Source organism: Conger conger, chromosome 5 (assembly GCF_963514075.1).
Source record: "Conger conger chromosome 5, fConCon1.1, whole genome shotgun sequence".
Taxonomy (NCBI): domain Eukaryota; kingdom Metazoa; phylum Chordata; class Actinopteri; order Anguilliformes; family Congridae; genus Conger; species Conger conger.
Window position 1 is genome coordinate 39,924,312 of NC_083764.1, and position 23,778 is coordinate 39,948,089.

At 41.6% G+C, this 23,778-nt stretch overlaps 2 protein-coding genes and 3 non-coding genes across 5 annotated transcripts; 1 reads left to right on the plus strand and 4 right to left on the minus strand.

The window, feature by feature from the left end:
• Positions 1 to 1,681: 1,681 nt before the first annotated feature.
• LOC133129274 (eukaryotic initiation factor 4A-II-like) lies at positions 1,682 to 7,963 on the minus strand. The gene is made up of 11 exons (XM_061243239.1): positions 7,861 to 7,963; positions 6,220 to 6,277; positions 5,998 to 6,130; positions 5,554 to 5,693; positions 4,829 to 4,997; positions 4,524 to 4,633; positions 3,822 to 3,965; positions 3,345 to 3,482; positions 3,108 to 3,197; positions 2,633 to 2,712; positions 1,682 to 2,534 (listed from the first exon to the last, which is right to left on the minus strand). Exons 1-11 carry the CDS (start codon positions 7,887 to 7,889, stop codon positions 2,390 to 2,392), a joined length of 1,236 nt encoding a protein of 411 aa, XP_061099223.1. The 5' UTR covers positions 7,890 to 7,963; the 3' UTR covers positions 1,682 to 2,389.
• LOC133129889 (small nucleolar RNA SNORA81) lies at positions 3,554 to 3,738 on the minus strand. Its single transcript, XR_009708889.1, has one exon. It is a non-coding gene; the product is annotated as a small nucleolar RNA SNORA81 (small nucleolar RNA).
• Positions 4,698 to 4,772, minus strand: LOC133129891 (small nucleolar RNA SNORD2). Its single transcript, XR_009708891.1, has one exon. It is a non-coding gene; the product is annotated as a small nucleolar RNA SNORD2 (small nucleolar RNA).
• LOC133129890 (small nucleolar RNA SNORD2) lies at positions 5,860 to 5,930 on the minus strand. The gene has a single exon (XR_009708890.1). It is a non-coding gene; the product is annotated as a small nucleolar RNA SNORD2 (small nucleolar RNA).
• Positions 7,964 to 18,630: 10,667 nt separating the features above from the next.
• On the plus strand, positions 18,631 to 21,226 carry LOC133128863 (DNA topoisomerase 1-like). The gene is made up of 7 exons (XM_061242668.1): positions 18,631 to 19,425; positions 19,670 to 19,813; positions 20,180 to 20,344; positions 20,461 to 20,529; positions 20,632 to 20,746; positions 20,885 to 20,997; positions 21,134 to 21,226. The coding sequence occupies exons 1-7, from the start codon at positions 18,631 to 18,633 to the stop codon at positions 21,224 to 21,226; spliced, it is 1,494 nt and encodes a 497-aa protein (XP_061098652.1).
• The last annotated feature ends 2,552 nt before the right edge of the window (positions 21,227 to 23,778 follow it).

The following is a 23,778-nucleotide window of genomic DNA, read 5'->3' on the forward strand; positions in this document are numbered from 1 at the left end:
TAAGCAGGGGCCTGTTCCCAGGGCTTGACATCGAGCCCTACTCTGTAGGCCACTACTCCGCATGTAACTGGAACCTTCGTCGAGAAGCACTACACAGTACACACAGTATCTGCTTACCCCTGCACATTTTTGAGGCTGACCCCCATGTATGCCAGTCTAGACTGTTGACAAGGGGCCTCTTTCCTGCATAGCCAAATTTTACAGCTCCCAGCGTTTCAGCGTGACAGAGGGAGCACTGAGGCAAATGCTAAGTTTAAGATACAGTACACTTTGTTCACACTGTATTTGAAACTGTCAGTGCTGTTTTGTGTACCTGATGTGCAGGGTGATAAACTGCAAGCAAAGAGGGATAGTTTAGGTTAGCCTTAAATGAGCTTGGCACTGCGTTTTTAACTCAATTGTCTAGAAGAAAAAAATGCCTTTTACCCTGCCCTGAAACGTTTGATTTTACAGTTAAGTTCCTGACCATGTACTCAGAGTGCAGAAGTAGCAGCTGTTTTGATGTTTACTGTAAATTCAAACACTGATTTTTCAGCAGCTGCAGGATTTTGGGGGTGTTGCCTTGGCTGAAGAAAGAAAGATCACAATTCAGATTCATTAAATTGAAGTTTAGGTCAGTATGTATAGTGGTATAAACCCCTCAGGGTTGTGTTTTTTATCCTCAGTTACACTTTTGGACACACAAGAGTGGACAGCCTTTAAAAATAAAATAAAAATAATATCCCGAGTACATAACACTCTTGGTGCCAGTCCAAAAAAAGAATCCCTCCCACCTTCACTGTTTGTCCACACAAACAACTCATAGCTGCCCTGCTGTTCTGGACAGTCTTTAGAACAGTCCATTCCCTCCAGATCCGGAGAACTGGCCAAAGCCCCAGCTACATTACTGCAGTTAACAAACAAAAATAACCGCCGAAACAGTGGCTTTTTACTGACAGTTCCTAGGAGACCTTGGCATTTTTTTAAAAGGGCAGTCATAACTGGAAATTGGAAGTTCTTGGTACACTGCATGAGTTACACCCATTCCTATCTAACCTTTCACGCAAATCTAGTAATTTGTCTTGCTTTAATGCAAATGCTGAACTTGAATTTTGAACAGCGACTCGCCCCCTGACCCAAATACATAGCGAGAACATTACAATTACTGTAACCACCCAAATGACAAATTAATCCTGCTTAGATGCGCATCACTCATCTGCACAGCACATACGCAGAATGAGCACTATCTAAAGTGTACGAGCGGAACTTCAGATCTTTCGAAGATTTCTAAGGTTATTGAAATGTAGGACACATATACAGGGTGTAATGTAGCAATTTGCGTCAGAACCATTAGAGGTCCTCAAAAGGCGCTGCGCATATCCAGGATGGAATACCCATGGGCTTAGGGAACACTTCTCTACCTACTGGTTTAATACTTCATGTCTAACCACTCAACCTCGTGGGTTTGATTTACCTCCAGTTACATTTCTGCTATATCCATTCTGCCTTTATACCTCTTTGGCCAGCATAGGATGGACTGCCCCCTCACATGCTTGCCATCAGGGTGCTCAGGTCCATGCCACTACATACAATGGCCACTGCCATTATAGTTAGCGAAAATTACTTTCAGTAAAGTGGTTTTAATTGCAAATACAAAAGGTGAGGGTTCAAATGTTACAGGAAAGATGCAAATTGAAAAGGATTTGCCAAAACCCAGAGGGCAATGAGATTTTATTTTCAGCCACATTAATTCAGCACTCCATGCAAAAGCATTAAATAAAAATAACCAAAACATATCTGGTTTTAAGTAGAACAGACGTCGAGATGCCAGTTTCACTCAAAAAAAGACAAAACTAAGTACCCTTACATTAATTTTATTCTGAAAGCAGTCAAATACAATTAAATCAATTTAACTGTTCAGGTAGTCAACATTTAAATGTATAAAATATGATTAAATAGTTAAATACATCCCACAAAATAAACTAAAGTAGAAAGTGCATTAATATGGAAGGTTTGGATCACTAAATCTCATCTGGCCAAGTATGCTAGTTTAACATAGTTGGCAGCCTTAATACAGCACTTGTATCTTTTAGTCCATAAGTAAATTATCAAATGGTACAGTACATCTAACACACACATCTTTATTGAGCTAGGAAATAAATACTGAATAAAGAAAAATGGTAAAGACCCCATATCTTTGTAATCCCACTCCCAGTATCACTAAAATAAAATTGAGCCTACACACTTGTCCACCGAGTGGACTCAACTCTTGTTTAATAAATCAAATATCCAAATGCACAAAGTGGATCGAAATTTGGATGAGATTCAATATTTCCCAATAAAATAACCACAAGGCACGCCATTCATTTTTGATGACCGCGAGCGCTGTGTGAGGTCTCATCCCAAAGGGTCAAATCAGATCAGCCACGTTCATCGGCATCTCCTCAACGGTTGTGTTGTAAAAGGTCTCAATGTCCCGGAGGATCCTCTTGTCCTCCTCAGTGACGAAGTTGAGGGCGACTCCTTTCCTGCCGAAACGGCCACCTCTCCCGATTCTGCCGGGCAGAGGATCACAACCATGTCAAATTCCTGACTGTAGGATACATTATGCGAGAGATTAGGATAATAAAAATAAATGAATAAAATGACTCACCTGTGGATGTAGTTTTCCCGATTTGTGGGAAGATCATAGTTTATGACCAGTGATACTTGCTGCACATCAATTCCACGGGCCTAAAAAATAAAAATAAAAAAAAAGCAAGAATTGCATTTAACAGGGAAAATATGGCAATTTATGTAGTCTGCAAATAAGTAATGAACTTCAACTGTGAAACCCACTGTGGAGTGCAGACACTCATCTACCAAAAGGCATTACTGCTAGGCAAACAAGACCTTTGCAGAAAGAAAAGCCATTTTGGATTCAGGTTAGTAGCATGTTGCTTAGGCTTTTTTACCAACTCAACTTCGCACAAATTCAAGTGAAAACATTTAGGTGTGCTTATGACTATCATAGTTCCATATCAAGATTAGCCTTTGTTGAAATTCAAAATACTTCCCATACATGCAATTAGTTGAACACAGGAATGTTAACTCCAGTTAAAAATAGCCAAAATAAAGACGTCACTCACCAGCAAGTCTGTAGTGATCAACACTCTGCTAGATCCTGACCTAAATTCACGCATGATCACATCTCGCTCCTTCTGGTCCATGTCCCCATGCTGCAAGAATGAGTCAATTACATCCATTGCAGAAGCAAGAACTGGTTAGATGAGCAGAGTCAAGAGTTCTCTTGCTGTAACACAGAATGCTTCTAATGTTCAAAACCGAGTCCCAAATTAGCCTCCCCCAAAGTAACTTGATCTCACCATGGCTGAGACAGTGAAGTCCCTAGCATGCATTTTCTCAGTTAACCAGTCTACTTTTCTTCTTGTGTTCAAGAAAATGACAGCCTGGGTGATTGTCAGAGTCTCGTACAGGTCACAGAGCGTATCCAACTTCCATTCCTGTTAAAACATAAGCCCCCATATGTTAAAGCGGAACACTAGATGCAAATAGCTTTTCACCGATGGAAAATGGTTGTTGCACAGGATCTCGAGACTAAAGGCACTGGACATTAAGAAAGAGGTCCACCAGGGTCTCATTGCCAATACTGTGCAATTACTCTCCTTCCTGGGTGTACTCTGGCTTTCATCATCACAAGAACTAAGCCAAACAAGGCTTAGATCTCACAATTCTAGCAGAGTGCTTTAGCAAGAAGGGATTTCTTAAAATGTTTTAAGACCAAAACCGCCCAGTCACATTTTGGTCTTGCCCCAACGAATGGATGCAAAAGAATTTCATACCTCCCGTTCCACATTGATGTAGAACTGCTTGATGCCCTCCAAAGTAAGCTCCTCTTTTTTCACGAGGATGCGAATTGGTTGCCGCATAAACTTTTTGGTCACTTCCAACACGTCGGCCGGCATCGTAGCAGAGAGGAGCACAACCTAAAAGAGGTTATAATTAGCAATACATGCCAACACTGACATCCTAAGAATTTGTGGCACAGGACACTGACATTAAGAAAGGGGTCCACCAAAATCTTGTGTGCTAAATATTCCACTTCCACCTACTGCCCGGCTAGCATCATTTTATAAACCAAGACAACTTGATTTAAGACATTTTAGAAGGGTTTTTTTTTTTTTTTTTTTTACTGCAGAAGAACTTCAGTTATATGCATAGTTGTAATGTTTCTCTTAAGAAAAACTGTTTACCATTTTGTGAATTTTAGAAGTTTTGATACTTGATACTTGCGCATAAGAGCTCCATTCTGAAGATTCACTACAAACTACAGGGAAACCACCAAATGGCAAACTAGCAACAAGGGCTGAACAATTTGGGAAAACAATCAAATTGCAATTTCAGACCAATATTGCAATTCAATTTGCAATCCTACTTTTGAGTTGTACCACTCATTTGCCAGTGTAAAGCAACACCATCTCCCATTTCATTCTGCCCTACTAGCAACACTTCTGAATCCAGACTTTCTTTTTTAAAGGACTCACCTGGATGTTGGGGAGCAATTTTTGGAAAATCTCATAGATTTGATCCTTGAATCCTCGACTCAACATTTCATCAGCCTCATCCAAGACAAACATCTTGATGCACTTAGGAGCTGTGAAGAGAGCAGCTTTCAGGCGAAAATTGTACAACCTCCAAAAATATAAGCATTTTAACCATAGTGATCAGTTAGAAAAATAAGGCATCTCCATTGACTGGTCAGTCCCGAAAGATGGTAAGGCATCATCTCACTACCAAAAGTTCTGGTTTATTCCATTTTGAGCATCGTAACAATCTGGCAAATACTTACAAAGGGACCTCCTGCTGATCATGTCAAACACTCGCCCCGGGGTTCCAACCACTATGTGGGGAGGTTCGACCTGCAGCTTCTGCATATCGCTTCTCACGTTCGTGCCCCCAATGCAAGCATGGCACGTTGCACCCAAGTAATCACCCAGAGCCAGCATGACTTTTTGAATCTGGAGAAGCAAATGACACCAGCATTTAAAAAATAAAATAAAATCACCAGTTCACTCCCGATGACCCTCCCTTTAATGGTTTTGAATTGTGACATTTGTATTGCTGAATTCTCAAAAGAAAAAGGAAAAAGCCTGTCGCTTTGCTTTTCAATCCAATACTGTCATCTTCGACAAGTGGCATCTGTGTGGCCAAATGAAGAAAAGGGAATCATCCTCTGCTCAAGTGTCTCCCAACTGCGGGCAACAAAGTCAGTGGGCAATGCCAAGATCCCATGACATCTGTTGGAGCAAAGCATTTAAAGATCGCCTGCCACACACCCGTTTCCACGGGAACCGAGACAGCACTTCACAGCTGTATCGAGGTCCGTGAAACACGGCAAGTGATCCGGTAGGAGTTCGCGAACGGCCATGTTCGTGATTTACACCAAAGCGAAGAGCCCGTGGGGATGGGGGGGGGAGAGGAAAATAAATTAGTACCTTTTTCCCAGCAACGTCCAAATATGCCACCTTGGTCTAAAACATCTTTCGGTTTGTTAGGACCTCAGGTACAGCATACCTGTTGAGCCAGCTCTCTGGTTGGAGCCAGCACCAGTGCTTGGGTCCCTAGCTGTTCCAAGTCCAGCTGCTGAAGGATAGAAATGGCAAATGTGGCAGTCTTGCCAGTTCCTGACTGGGCCTGTGCAATGACATCATAGCCTAGGAGGCACCAAAACAGGAGATTTCAAAGTCAAACCATGTAGATTGCCACCAAAACCACACGCAGTTCAACACAGGGAAGACTCATTTTGCTTTGAGAAGTACATAAAGTAGCCAGAGAAAGGCACAATGTCCCATTAATACTAGACAGATGAATCAGGCAATTGAGTGATCAGTGAGAAAAAGATATCTCCAGCCAAGGTCAGTCCCGAAAGACGGTAAAGCATCATGTCACTCAAAATATACCTGAACAGGATTTCATAACAGATAGGCACCCGAGAGACTTGAAATCACAAAACCATACCTTTGATGCACGGAATGATTGCCCTCTGCTGAATGGCTGATGGTTTCTCAAAACCGTAGGCATATATTCCCCTCAAAAGGGCCTCCTTCAGGTTCATGTCATCGAAATTATCGGTAATTTCATTCCAGTTGCTCTGTATGGGATCACAAAAATCCAGATCAGCAGGTAGTCCGGGTTATGAGCTTTAATACACAATGCAAACAGGTACACAGGTTCACTCACCTCAATAACACCATCAGGCTCCATTCCCTCAGGACCCCCCTGGTCTCCATCTCTAGAGCTGGCAATAGCACAAAACGAGTATTGTAAGCAATCACTGTACAGTGCCAAGCCAGGCAATTGTCAGATTAAACCACAATAATCACTACAATGATCTAGTCATACAACAGTACAGTTTACAAGTTGATGTCAATTTCTGTAGTAGAATCCCACCCAAAGAATGCAGAACCAGAGAGATCAGTTGAAACTGGGAAACATGCATAGACATTAAGGCAATACTGCATCAATAATAGTCAAACAATGCCTTATTGTGAAGTTGAATACTGGCTGCGTGTAATTATTTAATGCTAGCTAAATGCAGCCAATCGGCTACTTTCAGCTAGCCTAATCAAGGCAACCAGTCATCAAAACTGGTTTAGGCAATTTCAATTCACATTTGGACTAGGGATGCAATACAATAGTTTCTTATCGGTGCCTGCTGATAACTGAAGCTGACGGCATGTACCCGATGCCAAGAAGGCCTATAAAAGGAAACATACGTGCATCGTTCATTCTGTAAATTCACAAAAAAATTATATCGTTATAGAAAAGGTTACATTTTTCCTTTCCTACATGCATGCCTGTGCTCAGCTACCAACTTCTATAAATATGGATACACCATTACAATTCTGCTAGAATGTAGCGATAAAACGGGATGGCATCGGCCAACAGGTCCAGATAATCGGTTACTGCGATCAAACCGAATCCCCCAGATCATGTATACCCTTGCGTGGATAAAATTCACAGTCCAGCTGCCCCGTATTAACATTTTCCAGACTGATTTTTGCCAAGCTTGCAATTCTACCCGCAAAACTAATGGTAACTTATCTAGCTAGTAGCATGAATTACGTTACAGCAAACGGTTATCCAAATGCACAGCTAGCTAACGTTAGCCAACTTACAGTACTCCAGGGCCAACACGTGGCAGGTAGCAAACCGTACAGAAAGCTAAGATGCCACTCATATTAAGAAGGTTGCAAACATTCCATGAATCCACATTGCAGTTTTGCAAAAAAAAAAAAAAAAAAAAAAAGCTGCACCTAGTCCGGAATGATGCAAGAAGCTAGCTTTAACTTCACCTACGCACGTGAATATTAGCATACAAGACGGCCTACGCGATAACATTAACAGAGAACAAAAGTTACCCATGACGTGAAGCTACACAGTGATAGCAAACATTACCTTATGGATTAATTATTTGAAAGTCGCTCACTAAACGGGCGGGGGGGGAATGTGCGTTCTAATGTTAACATCGATCACATTAAAGTAACATGTTCTACCGTACCGACCACGCTAAGAGAAGGTAACGATAATGTGAAACCACAGGCCACTGGCTAGCCAATTCGCCAAATTATATGGTTTAGTCTTATCACACGGGGTGATTAACGTTAAACCACTAAAAACTGGACCGGACTTGAATAACCTTGTTGTACGTTAATTAAAATGTGGATGTAGCAAATCATGGTTTGCCAAATAAAGCTAAACTGGTTCCTTATATTAGCTACCCTAACCAATAGTCCAAAATAGCTAACTTCAGTCAATTAGCCAATTAATTATTTTGTGGACATAAAGAAAATTATATATGACATTAACATAGCCAAATACCTGGTAAAATCTTCAGCGCCGCTTGACATGATCCGAACGAATCTTCTTTGCTCAAGTGAAAAGAAGGTTAGCGAGCGCCGCAGCTCGTTTTATTCAACCGGGATTCGCACTTCCGGCATGTGGAAACAGTCTAACTAAGAAACAATACATTGGTTTATTACAAAAATAATCGTTTCACAATAAGAATAAATATATTATGTTTTATATCATGTAACACATAGATGCTCGGCTTATCTTTGGAAGCATTTTAGTATTGTACATATAAAACACTGTGAACTACATATTTGTGCGGAAGGATATTGCAGTAAAATTAAAAGGTGTTACGGTTGCTACGGGGTCTCCAAGAAATCACTGCACAAGAAGAAACCGGCACTGCCCCCACCTTCCGACACGTGCAGAAGAAGGCGCCAACCATTGGTTAATCCATTCATGAGTCTTTTCCACATTGAATGGTATTGTTGGTTTTGAATCAGTCTGAAAACTACACTTAATTTTATTTAAGACAGAATATAAGTGTTCAGACAATATATTTAGAGAGTAATTAACTTGATTTAACTTGAAATTGCTCCATACTTTCACAGCACTAAGATCTCCATGTTTTTTAGGATTTGCAGAGAAATAAGAATAATCGCAGTTCCTCACTTAGCAACAAACATTGAACCATGATAGAACTATCATGCACAGTGTGATGTGGATCTGGTCTCAAGTGGCATGCAATAGGCCTGTTGTGAAATATGTGTATCTGTCAGGAGGCATTTTTTTAAGCAAACTGCTTTATGTTTATCTTATCAATAGTGTATATTGTCATGGATATATGTGATTTCTTGATTTGAAATGAAAGGTCAGCAATCCATGAATTTTTCTTATCCTATTGGAAATTGCAGTCTGCATTGTACAATGATAGTTAGGGCCTACTCGTTCAACAGGTTCACAAGCTAAAGTGTCACTTTACAACCAGTCACACCTTTTTTACTAATAAGGTACAGGATTACATAATTTCTTTCAATGATCAAACTCCAAAACAGGCATACATGCTAATGTGGTGTACAGCTGACAACAATTGATCAGGTAAAACTGATAGACACTTCTTTTAAAACAAGCCTTAAAGCCCTCTTTTACAAAATGGCTTTTGTAACATACCGATTGCTATTTGCCATGCCTTTTACCTTTTTACTCACTGGGTTTTAACACCAGGCTACTGTTTTATCATGTTCTTTCATTGTTTTTATTGTTTGTCTTATTTTTACAGTGCTAACTTTGTTCTTCTCCTTGTTTTATTCTTTCTGTTTCAATAACATTTAGTTAATAATATTTACAGTTGGCACCCTTGATAAATATACACAAAAGTGCTGTATACTAAAAAAAATAATACAGTTATTGACATAAGCTTTATTTTCCAATATATCTAGTGCAACCACCCCTAGATGACAGCCAAGAGTCTTTTCCTATAATTTGTGATAAGGTTAGAGAACACATTGGGAGGGATTTTTGACCATTTCTCTATGCAGACCGAGATGGCCATTGTAGACCGTGGTTGTTGTTTTTACTTAATTTCTGTGTGGATTATGATGTATGATTGGTGTCATTGTCCTTCTGGACAACCTACCTATGACCAACACTCAACCAGATTTTCTGCCAAGATTCCCTAGTACTTTGTTGAATTAATTGTGCCATTAAATAGTGCCCCTGGACCACCGGCAGCAAAACATCTCCAAAACATCACCCACCACCAGTAGGTATGAGGTGATCCTCCTTGTAGGCAATCATTACTTTACATTACATTATAGTCATTAAGCAGATATCCAGAGAGAGATACAATACAGTGCAAATCATAACCAGGGACAAGTGTGCTGATCAAATATATAAAAAGTTGAACCTTGTAGAATAATCAGATAACTGTCCACTGGCGGCATTCCATTTTGCCACCAAACATGTCAATGGTGTGGATGGCCAAAACATTCCAGTCTCATCTAACCATAGCACTCTCTTTTAGTCATAATTCCAATAAGGTTCGGGAAACTGAAGATGCATGGTTTTGTTTATTGTGCTCAGTAAGGGCTGTCTAAGGGCTGTACCAGCCTTCCAAAGTTTGCTGGGATGGAGGTGCCATTTTATGGGTTTTTTTTCGACTTGGTGACCCCAAGACACAACAAATCTCTGCAATTCTTAAACTGCAATCCTTTGATTACTTATGGCCTCCCTCAGCATCTTCCTCAGCTTCCTCAGGGGATAATATGCACTTGCATACCCTTCCTGGCAAATTTGCAACCATTCCATATGTTTTACGCCCTTTTTATGATTGTCCTTTCAGGGCTAAGTAGTTTGTTTAACCATTATTTATTTGTCCATACTCATTAACTGACTTTTGATGGTCAATTATCATTTGTGTCTTCTGAATTGACAATTCTTTGGCTTTTCCCATGCTGATGGTTGACAAAGGGAATTTGCATGCTTGTGACCTCATTTTCTATACTCTAGTGAAACCCTGTCAGTTAGTACTTTGTAACTCCTCCTCCGGCAACTATAACAACTGTAAACGCTTCCTGTAGCCAGCTAAGATTCTTTCAATTCTCACTTTTGGAATTTTCCCCAGTCTCCCTGGCAAAACACCTCTAGCTCAGAAATATTCTTCAGCCTCCTTGCATGTACATCATGGTTGAGATCTCTCCACAGTCTTTCAATAATATTCAAGTCAGGGGACTGTGGTGGCCATTCCAAAACCTTCATCTGTCTTACCTGCAGGTACTGCATGGTTGATTTTGAGGTATGCTTTGGATCATTGTCTTGCTGGAATACCCAACCTCTCTTCAGCTTCAATGCCTGGACTGACCTATGAACATTAGCTTCTAGAATTTCTTAATATTTGATGGAATCCATTCTTCCATCCACTTGCACAATATTTCCTGTGCTGTCAGCTGCCACACAACCCCAATGGATAATATGTCCACCTCCATGCTTTACAGTTGGCAAGGTGTTCATCTCTACAAAGGCCTCACCTTTTTTTCTCCAACATACCTTCTTTGGTGGTGGCCAAAAAGTTAAATTTCGGTTTCATAAGTCCAAAGCACATTGTCCCAAAAGGCTTCAGGCTTCTCAATGTTTTCTTTTGCATACTTCATATACGTTCTGGCAACTCTACCATGGAGGTCTTTGTTGTTTAAAGTACGTTGTATTGTTGTCCTGTGAACAGCTGGACCTGTGTTTGCTACCCTTTTTTGCAGCCCTTTTGCAGTTATGCATGGGTTCTTCTGAGCATTTCTTGGGCCATTCTATCTGAAATCTTTCTTGGTCTTCCAGGCCTTGCCTTGACTTCAACTGTTCCATTTATCTTCCATTTTCTAATAATGTTTCTGACAGTGGAAATAGGTGGTTTTTGTAGCCCTCTCTGTCTTGGTGGAAATTAAACATCTTCATTCTGAAATCCTGTTTAGAGGAACCCACGGTTGTTAACACCAGACACAAGAGCCACTGCAGTTGGATACTTTAGAAATGCAATTAACCACACATTGCAACAGCGGTGAGTGTATGTGTAAATGGTCTTGGTACTTATCCCTGAAAGTAACTTAAATAGCATCATATTGTGGAATTATGGCTGCTGTAATGTCTTCTCCGGATGAGGAGTAATGACTAAGACTATTTTGGAAACTGAATCTAGAGCTCCCAGTTACTGACCATTGTCTTCACCAGGTTGACCTACAGTATTGGTCTGCATTGCACTGTTGCTGGGCCCCACTGTTCTAAAAGAGATGCCCATTAATAGTTTTTAATGTTTTAATGTGCTGTTTGATGTGCATAATTAACTTGAATTCATGAGGGTTTCATCACTGATAATATTGTTTGCTTCTGACATGACAAACATACGTACGTATATGACATATGAGATGCTACACAGTGAATTGCTTCCAATTGGGAATTTACTGAATAGGTTCTTCCACAGTTCTGTGCTTGGGACTCCCCTTTGCGGTGACTACATGCTAGTGCAGCTTGAAGCAAGTTGCAGAACTTTTATTTTATTTCTAAGGCAAGAAAGGGAACAATTTACAAACAGCTGTCACATTACCCTACACTAAATAAAACACAATATAAAATACAATGAATTCAGAAGGAAGTATGCATATTGAGGCGCGGTGGGGTCCATCATGAAACTGACAGACCAAGAATTCAATGCAATTCCGCATCCGGAAGACCACGTCCGAGAATTTGGCCAGGACGAGGCACAGCCACTCCCAATAGGAAGTTAGTTTGGGGAACACCCCCTTCTTGCGGCAGGGCGTGTACACCTACACTCTGTCACCAGGGGCAAAGTCCGGACCCTGGCAACAGACGTTGTACGCCATCTTCTGGCGCATTCCCGAACTAACCTGGGCATGACGAGAGTCATGGGTGATGCAGAGGCGCTCCTGCAGTTGTTGGGCATACCCGCAATCCCACTGTCCTTGCTCCTCAGACCCCGGTGGTGGCCCGAACACAAAGTCCGCAGTTCGAGCCGAGCCGCAGGGCTAAACGCTGGAGCCCCCTCGGCACCAACAGCTGCAGTACCCCTCACCCTGGCGCCGCCCAGCTGTGGTACAACAGTCTGTCACTTAAATCGAGAGTGGGCCATTGTAATAGGCTTTCGTTTCTTTGTCGAGCGCTGAGACCTCACCCCACGCCATCCGTTTCCTCGCCTTCTGTGCCGCCGCACTGGATAGCAGTCACTTTGAGGAGCAGCTGACTCCGCTCTTCCTGTCTCGGGCAGTGCCGATGTTCTAGGAGTTCACAAGGGCGCCGGGAGAGGGCGTCCGTTTTACTTTATAGTCGGCCTGCTCTGTGTTGGATTTCGAAATCGAAGCCCTGTAGTGCTTTGATCCACCTGGCCACCTGACCTTCAGGCCCCTTCAAGTTGAGATAGAGTCCCTTTGATTGGCCCAGCCGGCCTACTCAGAACTGTTCTCGGTCGTGGAGGGGGGAGTTAGCACTAGTTAGCACTAATTGGATTAGATAGGAAAAATAAAAAATAAAAATAATAATTATGAAAAAAAAGGAAAAGGTAGCAAAACTACCTAAACTGGACGGCTTTTTGAAAACAATAATCGCTGTACCACTGTACCGCTGTACATCGCCTACAACCCCGTCCCTCGGCAGCCAGTAGAATCTTGTGACCCTGAGAATGACACGCCTTCTCCAAGCCGTTTCATCTCAATTAGACCATTACTCTGAGGTGCTCTGGGACACTGTATGCGCCGATCCCACTAACCCTGCCAAGTCCCTCCCCTGGAGCAGTGAGCCAATTACTCGGCTTTTTGGTTTGCAAATCGCAAATTGAACCCCGGTCCTCCAGTGTGCAACTGCAACGAAACTGCAACCGAAAGTCTGGTGCATCTTAGCCTGTTGCTCCTTCCTTTTTTATCCTGTAATTTCTGTGACCCACTTTTGTCCTTCAAGGGAATTTCCACTCTAGGCACCTAAATGGTGCTCAATATTTTACATATTAGACTACCTATCAACGCATGATCAATACAGTTCACACTGGAAAACAACCAACATATTTGCACTCTTTGCATATCAGAAAATAATACTAACACCAAATGAATTAGCCTGCCACAAGTTGTTTAATTGAATAGTTTATACATTATAGCCTTTTTTCTGTAAAACAGACACACGGTATAAATTTAGCATGATCGCATATTGTACAAAGAAAGTGTAGCTAATAACCATGACCGAGAAGAGTTTGCTTATTTAAGGATATATAAACGCACATCACTATTAAAACAAATGTAGTCTTTGTGTTATTCTCCAGTGAGTGGTTAGAATATAAAGACCTGTAAAAAAAAACAGACAAACTGATATAAGACACAGAGAGTCATGGGCCCTCCTAAATCATGGGCCCCAGTGCCACTGCACTACTGCCTCAGTCATAGATTTGTACAAAGTACAAAAAGGGGCATAGAAAATTCAGACAGGTGAAACAAGTGGAAATAGATCAGGGAACTCCTGCAAAGGAGATAAGGTACAGTGTGAAGAGAAGAGTCTTCAGACTGCAGTGGAAAATGACTCAGTGCTGCTGAAAATCTGGTATTGGTTTTGGAATGAGCTGTTATAATTATGCAGTGCACAATTCCCCAGCACACACTGCAGACAAAACGTAGGTGAGCACCAGGTCCCGCATGCTGAAGCTGTCAGACAGCATGTCCACCTTCAGTTCCACTGCATAATCTCCATGTGTAACACTGCCCTCCGCTGGCCTGTACTGGAAACACTTATCCTCGGAATCATAACGAAAATACTGTATGTTGTGCTAGTAAGTGTAACAGTTCAGATGTTATCGACAGGTTATAGAATTAATTCTTACATTCATTTTTAATTTTCAATTCTATTAAAAGCTGGTGTTTTACAAAATATGAAATGGGAAAAGGAGAGATCAATTTCAAGACCAAAACATACAAACAGTACATAACAGAAAATAAGATCTCCACAATGGACCTAAAAGAAAGGAACAGAATTATATTTCAATTTCATTTTGGATTTGGTAACTCCCTCGATGCAGTGGAAATTACTGCTTTACCTACAGGGCTGGGGGTGGAGGGTGGCTCAGTCACTCAACTCAGGTAATGAATAACAATTATTTATGATAAATTAACCTAATATTAAGAGTATATGGGTATTTTTGCAATGAACGAAAAATAATTTCAGTTGATATGAAGAACAGAATGAATTGAACTGACTGAATTCAAGGGACTGGCTGAATTTAAAAGTAAATGACTGAATTGAAGGGGAACTGAGTGAACTGAAGAGGAACTGACTGGATCAAAGAGGAACTGACCAAATCGAAGAGGAACTGACCGAATCGAAGGGAACTGACCGATTCGAAGGGGAACTGACTGAAGCAAAGGAGAATTGACCCACCTGCTCCCTCTCCTGTAGCTCAGTTAGCATGACGGCGGAGCGGGACCTCCACTCCCACTCCATCTTCCAGAAGACCTCCACCGTCTGGGCCAGGGGGCCCTGAGTGGCGATGTTGCAGTCCTTCTGCCTGTAGCCCTGTGCAGGAACAGCACAATATCACGTGTGCAGGTTTTATTATTGAAATGTATTTTCCCAGAAACAAAAATTGAAGAGCAGCAAACTAACTTAGGGAGGAAAGTTTAAAAAAGCCCAGAAAGGCTTGTATAAGGTACTTCGATAAATAGATGTATATAGCAATTGATACATACATAATGACAGAGATATCGGTATGCATGGGATGGGAGATACAAAGCTATATCAGCCACACAGCTACAAAACAGTCAAACTGCCAACAATTTGTGCTTAATAAAATGCTTGTCGCTGGGGTGACACCCTATACAGTAGGTACATAAAGTTGTGCCCCTAGCAATATGTAAGCAATGTTTTCCTTTTTGCATTTGTACCTAGAGAGAACATTACTGAACTTTCAGGGTACATTTGGGAAATTTCATGGAAAAATGCACCACTGTCACTTTATTTCCAAGAGAGAACCATGTATGAGCTCACCACCAACGTTATGTTCACACTTACATTTAAATTGACAGAAATATGTTCTCTCTGACTTCTAACATTTCTAATTTACATATCAGTAGGGGGCTTAAAAAACTAAAGTTCATTGGAAAAGAAACGTGATGAGTTTCTGAGAATAAAATGAGGTCCTAATGTCCAGTGGGATGTTCAAAGCACTAAACAGGAAATTAACTTTACCAAGCATACTGGAGAATATCTGGTACATGCACCTAGAGACTAAGGTTCCATAATTTCCCCTCCAATACACTATTCGATGCTCTTTCAATAATGACACCTGTTAACTGACTTATGTTTTGTAAAGATAAGAACAAATATTACATTGATTTGTCACAACAGACAAATCATTGTCAACATTTGTTCGCTCTGTGTTTTCCCCATTAGCAGCCGTTTTCAAACATCTAGCTAATGTGAGCTAACATTCGTGGCAAACAGAAAAAAGTTTGAATATGTTGGCAAACGTTAGCTAACGTGCACTTCTGGTAACCTGTTAAAATGAACAGTGGAGTTGCAGTCACCCCCAAGTGGGTGTCTGCAAAAAGGGAAGGAATTGTGAAAAGGGGATGCGCCCAGTACAGAGGAGCTTCTGCTCAATGTTTAATTCCAGTAGTGACACAGCAAATTCAGCAAACCAGATCCACATAATTTCCATAAAAATGTGCTTTCTTTAAAGAGTGTATACAAATACATGCAGGCAAACTAGCAGGAATCAGCAGGACAAGCAGGTGACAAGGTTGGGTACAGACAAGCAGGTGACAAAGTTGGGTACAGAGACAAATGGAATACTAATTGATTGATTGAAAGGGAGTGAGGAATGTGGTGAGAACTGCAGGGCAAAATAAATCAGTGCTAATGGATAAATGAGGTGATAACAAAGCAGGTGAAACTGATCAGGAAGTGAGACGGGGAATCTGTGAAGTGACTGTGGGAAACACAACAACACAACCTGGACCCAACCTACAACACGGAAAAATAAAAACACACGTAAATTAAATACAATGAATGACACAATGGGAAACACATAAACAAAAGGACCCCGTCTGGAACCATCCAGGAACCGGCACTTTATTTTTATTATACTGTTTTAACGACAGAGCAGAACGCTTCTGATATTTAAAGTTAATATTCTTTTAGGAAGGAAGGTTTTAGTAAGTACTGCGTGTATTTCAGTATGTATTTATGCTTTGAATGATTGTATATACATATTAGCTTTTATGTTGAAAACATCTGAACACATTGCTGTTACACTGTACAGGCCTTGAAACCAGTAAGAATTCTGACTAGCAAACAACCAAACAAGCGTTAGAATGTTTGAGTAAGTTGAACTGTTCTGTATTGTTAACCTCTATGAAATCATAGTGGAAGATGTGTTGAAATTCAAAGTATAACCAGTAGATTTTCAGTTTAGACATTGTACACACAACTGCTAACCGCTTTCACCTTCATGGATATTTCACTCCAATAATGACATCAAAATCTGTACTTTTTGATTTTCTTGGATCAGAGCCTCCTCCTGCTCTGTGAGTATAACCCTCCAGTGTTTCCAAATTTTTATTGACTAATCAGTATCGACTTAATTGATAATTTAACTAATCTCTAGATAAGACTGATATCTGACTAATCATAACAGTCAGTCTCTCCATGGAAGAGTGTTATGCCAAAGTATACATTATATAAAATAATACATGATGTCAATACTACTACAAACAATACTACTACTAATAATAATCTATTTCCCCAGTGAGGACATGTGCAGCATGGATTTATTCCTGCTAGTTGTCATTAGTGTGTCAATTCAATTACCCTCCAATGTAATGGCCCAGCTATCCCACACTAAGACCTACTGCAGCTAAATTTAGTGCTAACAATCTGTTGTCCTGTGATGGTGAATTGGGTGATGATGAAGGTGAATTGGGCTATTTGATGAAGGTGATTTGGGCCATTTGTAATTTGAACTCTTCAAGAATGTTCAGTTTTAATTCGAAAGACTCATAGCTTCTGTGATATCACAGTGGGGAGGTGTTAGAATACAGGAAGATATCAGCTGGCACTGTCACAGCTGATATCTTTTGTAGTTCAAACTGGTTTTCCGATGATGATGTCGTTTTGTAGGCCAACCTGGAAGTTCCTTCTGTCAAGAGCCACCTATGGGTTTCCATGATTTTTTGGGGGGTTTTCCCAGATTTCGAATGCTGTTTCTATCTAAAAAAGGTCGCTTGAGTTTCACATTTTGTTCACCGACATCTTGTAATATCTCAAACATGAAATTCAAAGCTGTTAGGCCTATGTGGGTTAAAGAATTAAGTTGCTAACAAGTTGCTATATTGAAACTACAATGGTAATCTCACCTGCAGGCTGAAACTTGAATGGTGGCTGGCAAAATGTGACCATTTTTGTTGTTTGAATTTGGCAACTTGCTTTCATGCTTCATGGATAAAACAGTTAATGTCAAATCTTGTATTTCAAAGTAGGAAATATGGGAAATGTATACAAAATGTATCCTTTGCTAATTTCCAATTATGCCCCCTTGTTCTGCTAACTGAGCTCACCCTGAACAATTGGCAGTAGTTCAATGTTATGACACAATGCATATTCATCAAACATTCAAACTACCCTGCTGAAAAAATGCTGAAGCTAGGTTTTGAAACAGCTTTCCCCTGGTTGACCAATTCAGACTAGCTCCCAGCTTGATATGTTTTGACCAGCTGAAGCTATGTTGTGACAAAGCTGGTAGACCAGCTCATGCCCATGTAGAAGAGCTTATAACCAGCTTCATCCTTTAGTCTCAATTTACTGCTGCTCTTCAAGAATATGTTGAAACAGTGTTAGGTGGTGTGAAAATTGCCATTAACTGCTAATCCCACCCCTCAGCCTAAAAAGGAAGCATGCAGGAAAAAGTGAGGTTGGAGAGATGGAAGGGGGAAGAAAGAAGAGTGACACAGATAAGAACAAGGAGAGGAAAAAGGAGGTGGGTGAGGCTGACCCAAAAAAAGACAGGTTGGAATCGGATGATAAGAAAAGGAGGATGCAGATAGAGCAAGAGGGACAGGCTGGACAGAGTAAGGAGAAGATGGGGGAAAAGGAGAAAGAGAGAGAGAGGCTCAAGAAGATCTGGACGAAGGAGATGGACAAGAGAAAGGAGAGGAAGAAGTCAAAGCAAAAAATGAAAAGCACATTAGGAAGAAAGGGCACAAACGGGTGGAGCTTCTCAAGGAGATGGCTAAGAAAGAGCAGAGAGAGGTAGAGGCCAGGCCAAAAATGAAGAGAAAGACCAATGAGGATGAGGACGAACCCAAGAAGAAAACAAAGAACACTGTAGAGCAGAAGGAGCTTGGGCCAACGAAGAACCCTGCAGAGGAGAAGGGAATTAATCAAAAGGATCTGAAGAAGCATTTAATGAAAATTAAAAAGCAAAAAGAAGAAAGCCGAAAACAACTTAAGGAGGCAGAATATCAGAAAGAGATGGCCAAGAAACAGAAGAAAGCGGCGGAGCTTCTTCTGAAGGATCTTAGCAAGAAAGAGCCGAAAGAGGCAGAGTTTCTGAAGGTCTGGCCAAAAAATGAGAAGATAAAGGACTCTGAGGATGAGGAGGAGCTGAGGAAGACTTCAAAGGACGCTGTAGAACAGAAAGGACTTGGACTAAAGACGCATTTGATGAGAATTAAGAAGGAAAAAGAAGCAATGCGAAAAGAGCTAAAGGAAGAGGAACTTCAAAAGGAGATGGAGAAGAAACTGAAGGAGCTTCTGAAGGAGACTACTCAGAAATGGCAAAAACAGGCAGAGCTTCTAACACAAGTGATTCGGGAGAAGGATGAGGCGGAGCTTCAGAAGGTACTTAAAGAGGCACAAAATGAGGCGAGGCTAAAGAAGGAGGTCATTAAAAAGGCTGAAAAAGTGGCAGGGCTTAGGGAGATGATTAATCAGGAAAAAGTGACTGAGGTAGAGCTGAGGAAGACTTCAAAGGATGCTGTAGAACAGAAAGGACTTGGACTAAACACACATTTGATGAGAATTAAGAAGGAAAAAGAAGCAATGCGAAAAGAGATGATTAAGGTGTGTGTACGTACACATACACGCATGCATGTACGCACACAGAACACTGTCACATGGCTAGCCAGCTGGACAGAGAACATTCAGGGCACCAGCAGATATATCAGGCTTAACGCCAGTTCCAAACCTCAGGTAACCACTGTACCCAACCATTCAGAAAAACCACACTAGACATGTGGATCACCATCCTTCTAGACAGGAAGTGATGTAACAGCAAGAATGTAGACCTTTTGTGCTGTCCACCCAGGGTGAGAAGGACTGGGAGAAGCATGAGCTGGCCCAGAAACTGAACTCCTACATGGACCAGATCCAGTCCCAGTACTACCAGGACATGGATTCGGCAGAGATGGCGATTCGGCAGAGAGCCATCGCTCTCTACTTCATTGACAAAGTGAGTGGAGGGCGGGACTTCCTGTCTCCGACAGGTCTCTACAGTCTCTTCACTGGCTGAGCACGCGGTCTCAAGTTGTGGAAATGACCGCCGCCCTTCGATTAGAGACGATAGAGCCTTGATATTTCATCACAGATTCGGTCAAATCACAAAATTAATTGAAATTAAATTAGCAATTTAAAAAAAACATAATGAACAGAACAATTTGAAAAAAATAAATAATGAACAGAAAAATAACCTGTCATTAGTCATCAACTGAGAAAATGCAGTTGCTAAGGAAGTGATAAATCTGCTTTCAGCGTCAGTAATTGTCAATGATGATGTTTCAGTTGATGAACTGAATGTAAATGAGTTGTGTCGCTGCAGCTTGCCCTGAGTGTGGGGAGCGAAAAGGAGGTGAGCTGCTCCTCTCTCCGTGTGAAGAACGTCACTCTGCACAAAGACCACGACAAGAACGAGTACATGGTGGAGTTTGACTTCCTGAGCAAAGACCTCATCCGCTCCTACAAGGAAGTGCCCGTCACGAAGAGGGTGAATGGATGCACCAGGCCGAACGTTTATTATTTCATCAACGCTGCACTTAAGTTTCTTTACTATGGGCAGTGCCTGTTTATGCCGAATGTTTGTCCTGTTTTTATTTGATCCAGGTCTATAAAAACCTAAAGAATATCATAGAGAACAAGGGGGCAGGAGACAAATTGTTCGACCTACTAACCGTGAGTCTCCAACCTAATTGTTTCTGTTCAGACAGAAAGTATATCGTTGAATGAACGTGTGTGTGTGTCTATAACACTCCCATTCTCTTGCTCCCTGGTCAGACATCCACTCTAAATGAGTACATCAGCTCTCTGATGCCTGGTCTGACCAGCGAAGTGTTTCGAACCTACAACGCCTCTGTAGCCCTGCAGAAGAGCCAGAGAGAACTGTCCTGCTGTGAGTATCTGCACCTCTACTCTACTACAACTTCTCTCCTACTACTAATCTACCCACCCTTACAGCCAGTCTTACGGAGTCTTTTCTTTCTCCCTCTCGTCCTCCCCCTTTCTCCCTCTCCCCCTTCTCTCATGGCAGTGTCAAATGGCCAGGCTGACAAGATGCTTGCCTACAACGGGGCAAACCATGCAGCTGACACAAAGGCAGACACAAAGGACTTTGAGCAGTCCATAGCTGGACTGAATGCCAAGGTACAGTGGGGATTGGGGGGGGGGGGGGGGCGATAGGGAGCAGGGCGAAACAGGCAGTGCATGATTCAGGGAGAAAAACATCTTGAAAAAACATCTTGCTCTGGTTCCTATGTTCTGGTTCTATGTTCACCTCCAGATTGACAGGTTGACACAGGAGCTCTCCCAGGTCAAGACTGAGCTGGCAGTGTGGGATGCCAAGTACTGCTTCGACAGAAAGTGGTATGTGTGAGTGTCCTAAATGTGGAGTGCTATTCTCTCACGGGTGTGCATGTGTGTATTGTCCTCACTTGCCTGAGTGTAAGCTCACTGTGTGTGTGTGTGTGTGTGTGTGTGTGTTTCAGTGAGGAAAAGCTGAAAGCCACACGCCAGCTTTAGGACCAGCCACTGATGCTGGACATGCTATCGACATGACCAAAGCAGACTTTGAGTGCTGAGCCCCCACTGACAATTTTAATAGCCCTGACCCCTTTTTACCCATCCACCACCACAAAAAAAAGCTTTGTTTGATTTATGTAATGATTTTATTTTATTTTATTTATGTAATTGTATTTACCTGATGAATATGTAAGCATTTATGATATAAGACATGAAATCCTATCAAAAAAATCCATTGCAAAACAATTATCATTGTTATCTGGTATTCATTTTTTTGTTTGTGGGATGGCTATGCTCTTTATACACACCACAAGCCAATCCAGAGTAGTATTTTGTTGAGTAGCCTACAAATATCTGATGATATCATAGCCTACAAACTCAACTACAGACCCCCAATTGCATAAACAGGTGGGACAGCTATGGAGCATAGCATCACATTACATTACATTACATTACATTACAGTCATTTAGCAGGAGCTCTTATCCAGAGCAACGTGCAATAATGTGCAAATCTAAGCCAGGGACAAGTGCATTGAATGATCAGATAGATCCAACTTGAATCCTTGAAGAGTACGTCAACTTTCCAACTAGCATAGAATATTAAAATAATTATACGTAAGTGCTACTGTATCCTATGGTATACACATGGCTAATTATAGCAGTGAGGTAAGGACTGGGGGTGGGGATCACACTGTAGTTCTAATGAAATGACTGAAGTATAGCTAGCTCTGTAAAAATGAAACAGAGTGAAATGGAAGCAAATGTTTTCCAACTCGGACTCGAGTTGCACTTGAGTCACACACACATTTGTGAACATCTCTGGCTGGATGTAACATGGAACAGCTGAGCTTTGGCTGAGTAATTTCATTAGAATTAACAGCATGGGAGATGGTTAGTTATATACATTTTTACATTTTTGTCATTTGGCAGACACTTTCAATCCAATCAGGAGGGAGGATTAAGGTATAGTCTGAAAAGGTGTGTTTTTTGTCTCCGTCAAAATATGGGGAGGGATTCTGCTGTCCTGATGGTAGGCAAGTCATTCCAACACTGATGAACCAGAACAGAATGGCACTTTTATCATGAAACATCAAAAGAATAGCTAGCTAGTAACAAAACACTTCATGGATAACTATCTTGCTATTTGAAAACAGCCTGCTAGCCAATCATTCAGCTGTATGAATAAACATAGTTTGTAGTGAAGGCACACGTCTCTTGCTACCAAGCTAACTTTTTTGACCTTAGATAATGCAATGAAACCTATTTTTGGGAAACCTGGCGTAGTTTAGTGTGGGGGCCTATAGCCAGTCAGAATCATTGAGTCAGAATAATAGTTACACCATAGGTGGCTTCCAAGAAATGCACGACTCAGAAACAGGGGTGTAATAAAGTCCCGTCAGGGCTTTATTCAGGGAATATCCAGAGAGCGTAGTCAAAAAACAAGCAATGTTCGTACACGTAAAATCCAGCCAAAACCAAAGTGCAGTACCGAGGGAGAAGGAAGTCTCGTAATCGGTACACCATGCAAAAAGTTTGGTAGCCAGGAAAGCTGTCAGCGGGGCAGACGTACAGGCGGATGGTAGGCAGGCTCAGGGTCGATGACGGTGCAAGAGTCAAGACCGAAGTCGAGCTGAGCTTTATATGCAGGTGTAGACAGGTGTAGACAATTAGCTTGAGAGCAGCATGAGAATGGAAATCAGGTGTGGAGGATTGACAAGTTAACGAGGTAATTAGTAATCGTTAGTAACAAACCTATCCTGCCCTAGCGTTAGTAAATTAGTAAATGACATGCACAAGAAATGTAAGGTAACATGACCACATGGTTAGAATGTTAGTCTTACCCAATCCTGATCTAAAGTTAGTAGATTAGTAAGAAGACAAGGGAAATTGAAACAATTAGGGTGTGAGAGTGGGAGTGACAGAAAGGGAGAGAGAGAAAGCAGGAACGCAAGATTTGCAGAAAGACGAAAAAGTGTATGCTAATCATTGAACAGTACAAAGTTAGTTAAGTTAAAACTATGACAATAAACGGTATAATGTGACATGACAAGACTAACAATAAAATTGTAAAGAATCACCACCAGCAGAGAGCCACATCAATTTTGTCACGGAAGGAGGGGGACGAAGATATACCAACTCAAGTAAAACACCAAGGCCCTTTTTCCCTGGCCAGGAGTGGGACATGAGGGTCGACCTTGACAGGCAGCTTCGGTTCCCCACTGAGATCACCGCCACGTCTCTCCGTCCTGACATCGTTGTGTGGTCGATCAAGGCAAGATCGGTGCACCTCATCGAGCTCACAATACCACGGGAGGAGGGGATCGAGGCTGCCTTTGAGCGCAAGAAGGCCAAGTACTCTGAGCTGGCTGCCGAGTGCCGGGAGGTTGGCTGGAAGACCACCATCTA

What these genes read in the sequence shown, in the direction of transcription:
- LOC133129274 (XM_061243239.1), bottom strand. Translation starts at nt 7,889, where the DNA reads ATGTCAAGCGGCGCTGAAGATTTTACCAG. An exon ending in GGCGCTGAAGATTTTACCAG is followed by an intron (nt 6,278 to 7,860) that starts GTATTTGGCTAT and finishes TGCTATTGCCAG; the next exon opens with CTCTAGAGATGGAGACCAGG. An exon ending in ACTTCACTGTCTCAGCCATG is followed by an intron (nt 3,198 to 3,344) that starts GTGAGATCAAGT and finishes TCATTCTTGCAG; the next exon opens with CATGGGGACATGGACCAGAA.
- LOC133128863 (XM_061242668.1), top strand. Translation starts at nt 18,631, where the DNA reads ATGAAGAGAAAGACCAATGAGGATGAGGACGAACCCAAGAAGAAAACA. An exon ending in TGCGAAAAGAGATGATTAAG is followed by an intron (nt 19,426 to 19,669) that starts GTGTGTGTACGT and finishes CTGTCCACCCAG; the next exon opens with GGTGAGAAGGACTGGGAGAA. An exon ending in CTCTCTACTTCATTGACAAA is followed by an intron (nt 19,814 to 20,179) that starts GTGAGTGGAGGG and finishes GTGTCGCTGCAG; the next exon opens with CTTGCCCTGAGTGTGGGGAG.